The sequence below is a fragment of the Melitaea cinxia genome, chromosome 5 (assembly GCF_905220565.1).
Source record: "Melitaea cinxia chromosome 5, ilMelCinx1.1, whole genome shotgun sequence".
Taxonomy (NCBI): domain Eukaryota; kingdom Metazoa; phylum Arthropoda; class Insecta; order Lepidoptera; family Nymphalidae; genus Melitaea; species Melitaea cinxia.
Window position 1 is genome coordinate 2,088,391 of NC_059398.1, and position 13,004 is coordinate 2,101,394.

General features: G+C 32.5%; 2 protein-coding genes across 3 annotated transcripts in view; one reads left to right on the forward strand and one right to left on the reverse strand.

The window, feature by feature from the left end:
- Positions 1–5,531: 5,531 nt before the first annotated feature.
- Positions 5,532–8,444, reverse strand: LOC123653390 (39S ribosomal protein L50, mitochondrial). Of its 2 annotated transcripts, none has more exons than XM_045589375.1 (5): positions 8,382–8,444; positions 7,783–7,868; positions 7,420–7,616; positions 6,307–6,426; positions 5,532–5,715 (listed from the first exon to the last, which is right to left on the reverse strand). In XM_045589375.1, the coding sequence occupies exons 1-5, from the start codon at positions 8,427–8,429 to the stop codon at positions 5,600–5,602; spliced, it is 567 nt and encodes a 188-aa protein (XP_045445331.1). In that variant the 5' UTR covers positions 8,430–8,444; the 3' UTR covers positions 5,532–5,599. The 2 variants fall into 2 exon arrangements, with proteins under 2 accessions (XP_045445331.1, XP_045445332.1); XM_045589376.1 differs by lacking the exon at positions 8,382–8,444 and adding an exon at positions 7,940–8,158.
- Positions 8,445–8,558: 114 nt separating this feature from the next.
- LOC123653639 (mediator of RNA polymerase II transcription subunit 13) overlaps positions 8,559–13,004 on the forward strand; it is an 81,658-nt gene continuing 77,212 nt past the window's right edge. The window contains 1 exon segment of the mRNA XM_045589632.1: positions 8,559–8,627. Within this exon segment, the coding sequence (XP_045445588.1) occupies positions 8,559–8,627 (69 nt within the window).

A 13,004-nucleotide genomic window follows, 5' to 3' on the forward strand; every position in this document is an offset into this window, starting at 1 on the left:
TGTCAAAAATGTTGGAAACAAATTTTTCCAGCTTTAGTTTAAGCTTTAGAGAATCAAAAACTTAACAGTAGTTTGTATCTAATTATCAAAATAAAACAAAACAATGAACAAATAAAAAAATATATGCTGCTAAAATGCTGCAGTGTTACTAAACACTTGAAACAACAAATATCTTCCTCAAAATCCGAAGTGGCGAGACTGGGGCCTTACTACACTGTACACATAATGGTAGTACAGTAGATCAGAGCTCAATAAATAATACTGCTCTCAATTTGTAATTAATATCTTATTGTATGTATCAAAGCTTCTTCTTCTAATGTATTACTAACAAAAATAGGATTGACAACGCGCTTGCAATTCTTTTAGTAATACAAGCGTTCATAAGTTGCGATAACCATTCTAAAAGCCCTATCAGCCATTCAAACGTATAGTTACACTCAACGACATTAAACTTCCGATCTTTTCGCTACTCTCTCTGTCTCTCTCTTTACTAGGCAAATTTGCTATCTGTCAAATCAAAACCAAAATAAAAAACAGCCATAAAACAGCTTTAGTCAAATAGGCCCCAAGCGTACTTTCAAATCGTCATTTTACAAATTAAAACCTTAAAAATAAATTATTAAAAAAAGTTTAAAGTAAAGCTATCACCGATTCAGAATGTAGATTCTGCAGAAAAGAATCTGCAAGTAACTCCGCAGTTACTCTTCGGAAAAATAATACATAAACCTCAGATTAATAAACAAACGGCAGATGGAGCGCGCCGAACATGCGAGTGAAGCCACCAAAGCGAATACAAAATCAAAAGCGAATACAAAGTCGCAGCAGTGCTAAAGATAGTGTCGTATTGTTTAAACGTCTCGAGTGATTCATTATTTTGTGTCAAAAAATGCCGTCTTGTGTTATTAAACATTGTAAAAATTGTTCCCAAAAATAAAAAAAAGAGGATGGAATTTTATTTCACAGGTAATTATAAATTATTTAATTGATTTTATTATTTATTCACTCTATAAATTATATGGTTATCTCGGAACACAAAACCTCGACACTAATTCAACTGTGTTGCCAGTGTTCGGCGAAATGTTTTTCCCTTCAATTGGGGAAACTGCCTGATGGTCTAGGCGTTAGTAAGACTGACTTGTAAATGTACGGACGTGTATTCGATTTCCACACGTAATATCACGCCTAAATAGTTATTCCGAATTTAGATGTATTTTTATCTTTTATTACCATTTACTGTGATTCGGTCATTAAAATCTAATGCAGGAGCTTAACTAAAAATGTATATGGTTATCAATTTAGTTTCTTATATATATATATATATATATATGTATATATATAAGGAACTAAATATATATGATAATGATGAAGTTATTTACATATATGGTATATTTTGTTAAGTTGTGGGCAATAGCCAGATTATAATATTAGTGGAATTAATGGAAGATGCTAGATATATTTAAAGAATACACATTGTAATCAGTGTCAAGTTTTATTATTTAATGATTTTTGCAGATTGCCGACAGATGTTGTTCTACGCGAGGAATGGGTTTCTATTATTCGCCAAAGCAGGCAAGACAATAATTGGCAGGCTTCAAAATTTTGCGTTGTGTGTTCATTACATTTTAAAGAGGATGGCTAATGCTTTACCGAAAAATGTCGTAGGTTGATAAAAAAAAATTCCAATGTAATTATTTGTAATACTATCTAATCTTTTGGTCTAGTCTTTAAGTTGTCTGTATATCGATGTATGTGTGTGTGTGAATAAATGATGATGATGATTATTATTATTAATAAATATTTTAAATTATGTATGTTTTTTTTAATTTGTCTAATGAAATAAATATGATACAACTGAAAAACACTAAAGTTTTATTATCTAGAGTTGTAAACATTGTAAAGTCCATTTAAAAATCTTGACATATTACCTATTTCTTTCGTTATTTTTAACGAAACCTTTATTAATATTATTATTATTATTAAAGTATTTATTTAGTTATAAATTCATGTATCAAAATAAAACTTTAGAACCTATTGTCGTAAAAGGACATTTTAAAAAATACAGGGAGTTTTTTTCTTTTTATGGTATCATTATACACACATAGATGCACGTGTTCCTACAGTGCCATTTCTAGTCGCCACGCACACATGAATAAAAAGTGGCTTCATACTTTTTGTTGCACACGCTCCATCTGCCTTTTGTTTATTAATCTGTGACATAAACTGTGTTTTAGTGCAAAATTAGTAACATGTTGCATGAAATACAGTGTCACTAAGTCCACACATTTTTACCAACTATGCAATCCTGCACCGAATAATAAGTTTTATCTATTATTATTTTTTTTAATTGTTGGATTTTATTTAAACATGCCTTTGATTGTTAGTCCGAGTACATATGCGAATACCATAACCCAGAAAGGAGACGTTTACTTTGCCCAGTCAGAAACTTGGAGTTACAATTTTGTTACTCCTTCTCGTGTTTACAATGCGATTATTACCATTTATTTTAAAACAATGAATATTCTGGTGAAGAGACACAATTTTGATATAAATATATTACGACGCAATTGTTAACATCAAAAGCAAGCTCCAAGATCGTAAATGTCGCGAATAGCCCTTTTTTGCATAAATACAATGTCAATATCTGTAGCATTACCCCACAGTAATAAGCCGTCAGACATAACACTATGGAAATAACAAAAATATATTAAACTTGCAGTTGCAACGTCGGTCAGCTGTCGTACTTTTCTAACTGCGAATGCTGCGGAGCTGAGTCTACGATTCAAGGATGACAAAGGGGAATTCCAATAAAGTTTTGAGTCCAAATGTATCCCTAAGAAAACTGTCATTATCATTGACAATAAGCCTCTCGTTATTTAAAAATACAAATGCACTTGGTTTTTTGGCGCTCAAAACCAAGTTGTTTATTTTAAACCAATCTTGAATCCGCGACAATGTACCAGTTATAAGAAATGAATAATATATTGAAGTAGAAACAGCCGAATATTTAGAAATATTCTCACAAAATTCACTGTGTTCAACAACAGAAATTATCACCAATTTGTACGAATCATTGTTGATATCGCCTATTAAATCAAAAGTACGTGATCTTCTTCTTGGCATTATTTTTCACTTTTTGACATATGCGTAGAAAAAAATCTGGGGTTGAATTCAACCCCTCGGTAAACAAGTCATTAAGTAACAATTTATTTGTTTTAATATATTACCACTAATAAAGCTCTTCGGTATAAAAGGACCGGTCGGATGATACTGATTGGTTTGTGGCTGTTGCGCTGGCAATTGTCGGTTCGATTCCCACACATGACAAATATTTGTATTGGTCATAAAGATGTTTTCCGTAGTCTGGGTGTTTGTGCAGTCCTTGTGTGTCTCCCCACCGTGCCTCGGAGAACACGTTAAGCCGTCGGTCCAGGTTGTTCTTCTCCTACATTGGGAAAGAGGCCTATGCCCAGCAGACAGACTGCAGCGATATATACATAAACTTTAGCGTACCCTTAATGATTATACCCTAGCATTAAGGGCACGTAATACTACCTACTTTTATTTATTCTTTTTCGATACCATAATGTTATAACTTAATGCCACATCCTATTGCCGCTCTTATCAATATCGCGTGGTGTGACGGCCGACGTTTGCGGGGATCACCAGGCGTCGGATGGAACAAATTATAAGAGAACATTTTTTTAGTAGCGTCGGAGATAATGTTAGCGGTAACGTTACCAACCCTCGAACCATCCTTGAACGGAACTGTTATCAACCTAAAATGTAGAAAAATCTTTGACTGAATTAATCAATTTAATAAGGACGCGAATCTTACTGTGGCTTCGTCAATCTGTGTGGAAATATTAGGTTGTAAACGTCATGACATTAAAAACACACATCCAAAGTCTCTTGAAAACTAGGAAAAGCCGTTGATTGAGCGAAATCAGAGATTTAGATTAGTCGAAGTGATCTTTCGAATTTGTCCGTTTCAAGTACAATAGATTATTTTCCTTTTACGAGAAATATACGTACAGTACAGAGTTAAGAATTTCTGTTTCTATACTTTATAAACCTTTTATCAATAATTGTGTTTGCTCGCAAACGAAAAAAAAACCGACTTCAATTACATCGACGAGTAATACAGCGTAGATCGACGAAAAAATAGTCAAGTAACTACGCGTTATCTAAGATTAACTCAAAAAGTAGTTATCAAATCTCGATAAAATTTCAATGTGACCACATGATAAACATCAGCTTTCGATAAAATTAAAATTTATCAAAATCGGTACACCCAGTAAAAAGTTATTGCGGATTTTCGAGACTTTTCCTCGATTTCTCTGGGATCCCATCGTCAAATCCTAGTTTCCTTATCATGGTACAAAACTAGGGATATCTCCTTTCCAACAAAAAAAGAATTATCAAAATCGGTACATCCAGTAAAAAGTTATGTGGTATAATACAACGTAGGTCGACGAAAAAAGGGTCAAGTAAAAACGCATTATTAGATATAACTCAAAAAGTAGTTGTTAGATCTCAAATAAATTTAAATGGGGCCAATTGACACACACCACCATTCGATTAAAAAAAAATTTGTCGAAATCGGTCCACCCGGTCAAAAGTTCTGATGTAACATACATAAAAAAAAATACAGTCGAATTGAGAACCTCCTCCTTTTTTGGAAGTCGGTTGAAAATAAATTAGAAAATAATAATAATCTTCTAATATATAAAATTCTCGTGTCGCGGTGTTCGTAGTTAAACTCCTCTGAAACAGCTTGACCGATTCTCATGAAATTTTGTGTACATATTGGGTAGGCCTGAGAATCGAACAACATCTATTTTTCATCCCCCTAAATGTTAAGGGTAGTCCACCCCTAATTTTTTATTTTAATTTTTAGATAAATTATTTATTTTTCCTTTTTTTTTATGATACAACATTAAAAATACATACAACCCTAAATTTTCAACCCTCTACGATCAACCCCTATATTTTATTTGTTAATTATAAACTTTAATTTTTTTGGTTAGATTTTTATTTTGTCATGACATAAAATAAAAAAAAATTATATTACTCTTAATTTTCCACCTCTCTACGACCAACCCCTATTTTCTATTAAGTAAATCCCCGTACACTTATAGTTGATAGTTTATTGGCAAAACAACGTTTGACGGGTCAGCTAGTAAGTAAATAAATAGCAAAAATTAAAATAATAAACTAACAATAATAATTGATATGAATTTATTTTGTTAATCTAAAACTGCTTAAATCAGAAAAATTTATAGTTTAAAGGAATAACAATAACACAGCTAACAATGAGTAAAAAACCCCAGCTCGAACATATGAGAAAAATTCAAATCAATTTGAAGATTTACAGTAACTATGTAAACGTTACTTATACTTTAATTTATTGGAATACTTTCAAATTAAAGCGAAACTAATAAGGTAATGTAGTATGTAATATGTAGTGATAAAATAATTTTATCATTAAACAGTTTTTAAACTAGGAATATGTTCGTAAATAAAAAAAATTATTAAATATCTATACATAACATCTTTATTTTTACAATAACACTACAAATTAATAAATTTATTTATTTGATTATGGCCAAGATGTTTTGGCAGTATAGCCTTCAAACTTCTTGCGTGTCTTCAAACCTGAGACAATGGTGGAACTCTTTGGGAACACTGTCTTTCCGTTGAACAGAGGATCTTTGTCTAAAAAAAAAAGATTACATAAAAAAAATATGTACAAAAATAATGTTCTTTTAGAATTTAAGAGTTTTTTTTTTTAAAAATATTATATAAAACTGTACTGCGGCTGAAAGCTATGTAATAAATATTAAATATCAAATTTTTATCACTACAGCTGTAGAGTAGTAGTAGTAACTCTAAGTCTAGACATTACAATGAAACCATACACTATAATACATTAAAAATTTGGAAAGCATCAAAATTACAACGATGAAAATATTGCAAAAAAAATTGAAATGAAATGTTTATTCTCCTGTCATAAAAATTGTTACAAAGGATACTTGTTTTTTTTTCTAATTATTAATATACAAAATAACAAAGAGAGGAACCAATTAACAATAAATAGTAATAATTGAGAGCACTCTAGGAGTTTTGAGTTCCTGTAGTGAGAAAGAATGCCAGAGCCAGAGTTCCTCAGAGGGTCAGGGGTAGGGTCAGCAACACATTTGCCATCCTAGTGTCGCAGGTGTCTATAAGCTACGGAAACCGCTTACCATCAAGTGGGCCGTAAGCTTGTTTGCAACACGTCATATAAAAAAAAAAAATATCAACTACCTGGATGGAACCGAACATAATCTTCTTGTACATGCAAATTCTTTGGTAAATCCATTTTCTTCAAGCTATCAAACGGAGTTAAGGTATCGACTGGTGTCTCGTAAAACTCCATCAAATCGTCTACAATAAAACATTTCTCATTAGGATAGTAAATAAGGTTTAATTTAAATAAATACTGTCAAGATTGCTATAAACCGAATATAAAAAGATAGGTAATATTCAATAACTATGTAAGCTACTTTTCACAATTTCACTTTTGGAACAACATTTGAAAGTTAACTCATATTTGTAATACACATTTACTCAAGTAGAAATAAGTTTATAATTGTTTTATAGGAATATTGATATAAAACTTCTTTATGTACGATTGATTTGGGGAGTAACCTGCTGAATGCGTGACAAGAGCGTTATGTAAAGTATGATCGGGCGAGGTGAATGGAATTTGAGAGGGAGATATAAATTGAATGAAGCTAAAGAAGTTTTACTTCAGTCATGTGGTCTAAAGCACACTCGTTTTTTTTTTTTTTATAGAAGATATTAGATTTAGTTTGATAGAAATGAAATTGCTTCCAACTTTCCATAGAAGCAAAGAGAGAGGTCGTCTTTAAATTTAAATAATTTCAAATTTAAAAAAAAAAATCTCTTTTGAAAGTTACATCCTGACTTATTTTATAATATTATCCGATAAGAAAATAGGTAACGTAAAAAGAATTTAAATCTATTTACTTTACATATTAAATAAATAAGATGTAGTGACAAAAATTGAGAAAGGTATGCTCCGATGGTTTGGTCGTGTCGAGAGAATGAGTGAAGAACGATTGACGAAAAAAGTGTATAAGGCAAGTGTGGATGGAAGGGTTGGAAGGGGTAGACCTAGGCGGACGTTCCAAGACCAAATAAGGGACGTCTTGAAAAAAGGCCAGGTCAAGAGTACCCTAAACCGAAGAGCGTGTATGAAGGGAATAATGAAAGTGGACGAAGCGAAAGAAGTATGTAAGGATCGTAGCAAGTGGAAAGAAGTGGTCTCTGCCTACCCCTACGGGAAAGAGGCGTGATTATATGTATGTATATATGTATTAAATAAATAGTGACTTTTTTATTGACGTAACTTACCAACAGTTTCAATAGTGTGTAACATTGAGTTTGGTATGCCGTGTCCAGTCTCATCAAAACATGCCTTCAAAACAGTGTACTTCACATCAAGTGAATGAAACTCAGAGTCTTCTTTAAGACCATTATCAGCACATATTTTCAGTATAGTTTTATCTATTTCTTCTGGTGGGTTCCATGGTTTGTTGGGACGAAGAAACCTACATTCAACAGATTCATATAGTTTACATGTTGATATTTTATTTGATTGAAGGTTTGTATGTGTATTTGTTTTAGATTGGATTAACAAAAAAAGAATATTCTCTACATATTATTTTATAATATTAACTATAAATATGCATTTTTTTAAAGGAAGCAATTATATACCCTCTCGAAGCCAAAGATTCTGCAGCCGCTTGTAATTTTTTATCGACTTTTTGGAATTTCTTCTGTTTATATCTAACAGATACTATCTGAAATAAAGGAAATATATTTAAAAACAATACCGACATTGATCTGAAAAAACTACTAAATAAAATATAACCTGAAAATTTTTGCGTGTTGTGAACAATACATTTCTAAACATTATTTTAGAGTTATTAGCCCTATATTCTATAACAAGAATTAATAATTATAGATATTTACACGATTTTTACGTGAAATAACTAAAAATTAATAGATTATATTTGTTTTATATATTTTATTTTGCACGAATTTGACAACCAACTTTTTCCGTGGAATCGGTATCTTACGTTTCAATTTAGAAATTTGTAATAGGCACAAAAGTGAATAAAATGTTTGATGAATGAATATTTAAATATTTTGTGTGACCTTCTAAACAAGTGAATGTTAAGTTGTGCTTAAAAATAATAAATATTTTAAAAATTAATCAATATAAATCCCATTATGTTAAAAAGGTACAGTATAATATATATAACGGAACGTAGCTAGCTACATTTCTGAACGGACTTAGTTCTTATTTTTACCGCTACGTGCGCTACCGTCGGCTTGGGTTGTTGTTTCCTCTCCGCCATTTTCCAGTCGCCATTGAAAGGTGAAAACTTCACTAAATGTCGGTGATAATTTTAAGATTTTGAGTGGTTTCTTTAAGATTGAATCAGTTTTTAGTGTTGTGAAATGAAAATGAAGTGTCTCGGACTACCATGACGCATCAAAATCACCAAACAAACGGTGCCAGTCTCGAGGATTGCCACACAAACTTCTTCGCCTTGGTAAGTCACTTTTACATTGATGAAAGAACTCGTAGGTACTTTTCTTTCGAAATCCTTGTGTTTATCATGACACTTTTATTATGTGCGTCTTATTTACGAAATTGTATTGTACGTAACGCTGTAAGTCAACAATAAATTCACGATGATCAACGGTCCAATTATCGTTATTCGGTGCTGATATACAAAATTCACCTTAATGTAATACGGTAATGAAATCGATCAATTGCGTTAAATATTTTGTATGGAATAATACATGCTTACTCGGCTTATGACGCTCGAACGTTAGTCATCCTGGCATCGTATCCCAAGCATTAGAGTCATGTCGTGTTGCTAACCCACAAAATGTCATCACATTCAGTGAGCGAGGCCACAAGAAGCCGCAGGCCCATAGAGGTCATTTTGAATCCATCAGGCCGTAACGCGGACCGTAATGCGTTCGCGAGACTAGTTTCGCCAGGTCGAGGAAATAACTTTCTTATTACATGCATTCTTACAAGCTGCGTTCAGTTCGATACTGCGACATAATTTATGATAGTCGGAATGTTTATGTATAAAGAAACGGTCGGGTCATTCATTATCGCCGTGTTGTAGTGTGGAGTCGCTTTGCGTAACATTCGTAGCTGGCGCGAATTTTATCAGATTGTGTTCGGATGAGGATTAGCGGCGGGTGTACGGCAAGGAGACAGGGGGGCACAGCGACGGGGTGTGGGGAGGGTGGGGGCGGTCGGTCGTCCTCGACGAAGAGCAGCCCGGCGCCATTTCCACCTGACGCGTTGCCACATCTCCGCGTTGCGGCGCGCGCCTTCACCCGTCTCCCTCGTCGCTCCGCCTATCTCGGCGCGATACAAATTACTGATTTCTTGTCCTGCCTGCTTATTGTCTAATTATTTATGCGACGTTTGCGGACACAGCTCCTTTTGTTGTATGGAAGGAATGCTTTCGTTTACACCGCCCGATTGTGGGACGGTGACGCATCGACTTACTAGGTTGACATTGCGTCGGGTTCAATACACTTTAGATCGCACATAACTTGATTTTAAATACGAAAGCAAAACAAATTTTGATTGCCATTCTAGTAAAAAATACAAACGTTATGATACATCGTAGCGGTTCCTATAATGACTTGTGGGTTATGTATAAATAAAATAATGACCTACAGGCCTACATTTATGAAATACCACATTCTTTATACTAATTAGCTTTTATTATTTGACCTTCATAAAATAAAATAGGTGAATTATTTCTTAAATAGAATAATAATAAATGTAATCGAATCTATTATTGAACTTAAAATTACGAAACTTTTTTTATATAAAAAATTCACTTCGAAATACCGATACAGTACCATTATGGTCACAACAACCGTATTTGTTGTCTCTTTCACATGATGCAAATCGTGTGCGATAACGTTATATTATTGGAATGTTTCGCGCGTTTTTACTTAGCAGAATAAAACGTATAAAGGAAAAGTCCTTCATATAATATATACATATGTATATTTTATATATGTATAAAATATTTTAAAATTTACAAATTACTAATAAATTTTTCAAACAAATGGCAAATAAAAATGAAAGTTGATTTTTATAGTAAATTCTTATGAATATTATTTAGATTTATATTATATATATATATTAGATTTATATTATATTACCATTAAGATAAATGGCACTAATAAAGTCGAACGGTGCGACTAAATCCGCGCAGTGACAGATGTCGCGGGGGTCGGAGCCCGACTGCGCGGGCGTCTCGCTCATTCAAGCGTTATGAATGGTTATCGTAACTTTCCCATGCGGCTGGAGCGCTTCGCCCTAGTACCATCTCACCTGTGCCAATACAACGCCGTCATAAAGAAATTGCCTTTACGATATTTAAACCTTATGTAGCCTACTACTATTATTTGAAAATTGTTTACGTCCTTAACAATGGTAACTGTATTTTAATAACAGCACAATAATACAGTCGTTTAAACTTGATAACAGTGTTTGTCATCTTTAAAGTATGTAAAAAAATGTTTATTTCTGGGATGCTTATCATAAATATTTTAAATATTTATTATGCTACATTAATTTTCAATTAATAACACTATTTGTAATATAAATGTAGTATTTTAACCATCAAAATAATGATAAATATTTACCACTTACAAGGTCTTTCATAAAAGACATTACAAATTCATGAATATCATTACTGAAAAGGAGTTATCTAAGCGACCCACGGCACCTTCCTCCGAATATTACGATGACTTAATATTTTAGCGCTCATTTCCTCGGGCGCCGTTGCGGCGTTATTGTCCATTGACCGTCCGAATTCGCCTCTCAGTTATTCATGGTATCTGACGAACAGCAGATCCGCCCTTATCTTCATGTAAACGAGCGAGTTTCCATTACCGAGTGAATGTGCCCTGTTTCTCTACCATAAGGAATGCTATTAACTCTAGGGGTTCCTTGACAAAACGTAGACCTAGTTGATATTTATATTTTGAATTCAATAATAATAATTTATTACAGTTTAGTAAAAGATTTTTTTTGTTGATATATACCCGAATTGTTTTATACATATGTATAACCAACAGAATTATGACTGACCTAGTATTCCATTATTATTTAATAATAAATTAAGTTATATTCAACCTTAAAATAACACTACTACACATACACACACTCGAATAAATGTAAAATAGTTTCTAATTCTTAATCGTATATAAAAATAAGAGCGAACTCAAATGTTACTAAGGACGGTATTTGAAAATTAAACAAACCGCATAGATGTGTAAACAACTCGGTTCACTGTCACTGTTTATTACCTAGGGAATAGATAAAACAAATCGTTATCAGCAAACGAGCCTGCCTTATGCGATCATAGCTATCTCTTATCGCACGTATTTGAATTTTACGTCTTACAATATGAAACGATTTTGATATTTTTTGTTGTCCATTGCAAGATACAAGATAAATCAATTGAAGTTCTTATATTTAATGAATATGACGTCAGTTACGATAATCTATTCCAATATGATTAACTTTAACTGAAAAGTTAAGTTAAATTTTATTTCTGGGGTTCGGAAACGCAATACAAATATCTCGACCACAAAAAAATTAATATGGCCTGTAGAGAAATTATAAGGTGATATCGGAAACTGCTGAACCTGCTACTGCCGCGCCGAATAATCCTAAAACATGATATTATGGACACGTATTTCAATACTTTTAAATAAAATGTAGATATATCATTATAAAATTAAATTAAAAGTAATTGATACATTATTTTTGGAGTCCAACGTTTTTGTGGTGTTTTATTATTATTTCTATTGCGGTCTCGTCGGTGCCACGATAAACTATCGCGTCACTCGATATCAAGGTTCCAGTCGGAGCGGTTGCGATCATTATCACCGAGAGTACACTACCGTTAAACATATTGCCACTTTTGAAATAAACTCGGTATTTTATACGTCGGGTATCTGTAACGAGGTTAATTTGAATAGTATTCTGTATCGGTAAATAGCTGGAGTCATTAATTAATGTAAACTCTACTTCGCTAAAGTATTGTTTTTTTAATTGACTGTTTGTTTTAATCATAACTTTGATAAATTGAAATTAATTTCACGTTTAAAGAAAACATTGTAACACGCAATAACTACCATAAATAAAAAAAAGTGTTTTTTATTCGTATGTCACAACAAATTCTATTTTTGCTGTTTTATTAATGTTTATGTAAGTTTTGAAAACCAAGTAATATCTTTATTGTGGGTACTAGTTTTTATCATGTTTTCATTAAATAAATAAATATGATAAAGCTCGCTTTTGACATTGAAAATAATTGTGTTTATGCAAACGAAAAAAAAACCGACTTCAATTACATCGACGAGTAATACAACGTAGATCGACGAAAAAATAGTCAAGTAACTAAGCGTTATCAAAGATTACTCAAAAAGTAAATTAACAGATCTCAATAAAATTTATATGTGACCACATGACAAACATCAGCTTTCGATTAAATTAAAAATTATTAAAATCGGTACACCCAGTAAAAAGTTATTGCGGATTTTCAAGAGTTTCCCTCGATTTCTCTGGGATCCCATCATCAGATCCTAGTTTCCTTATCATGGTACTAAACTAGGGATATTTTCTTTCCAACAAAAAAAATAATTATCAAAATCAGTATACCCAGTAAAAAGTTATTGCGTATTTTCAAGAGTTTTCCTCGATATCTTTGAGATCCCATCATCAGATTCTGGTTTCCTTATCATGGTACTAAACTAGGGATATCTTCTTTCCAACAAAAAAAGAATTATCAAAATCGGTACATCCAGTAGAAAGTTATGCGGTATAATACAACGTAGGTCGACGAAAAAAGCGTCAAGTAAAAACGCATTAT

Excerpts from the sequence above, each read along its gene's own strand:
- LOC123653390 (XM_045589375.1), bottom strand. The coding sequence starts at position 8,429 with ATGGCGGAGAGGAAACAACAACCCAAGCCGACGGTAGCGCACGTAGCG. Across the intron at positions 7,869-8,381 it reads CGACGGTAGCGCACGTAGCG|ATAGTATCTGTTAGATATAA; the intron begins GTAAAAATAAGA and ends CCTTTATTTCAG. Across the intron at positions 6,427-7,419 it reads ACACACTATTGAAACTGTTG|ACGATTTGATGGAGTTTTAC; the intron begins GTAAGTTACGTC and ends GTTTTATTGTAG.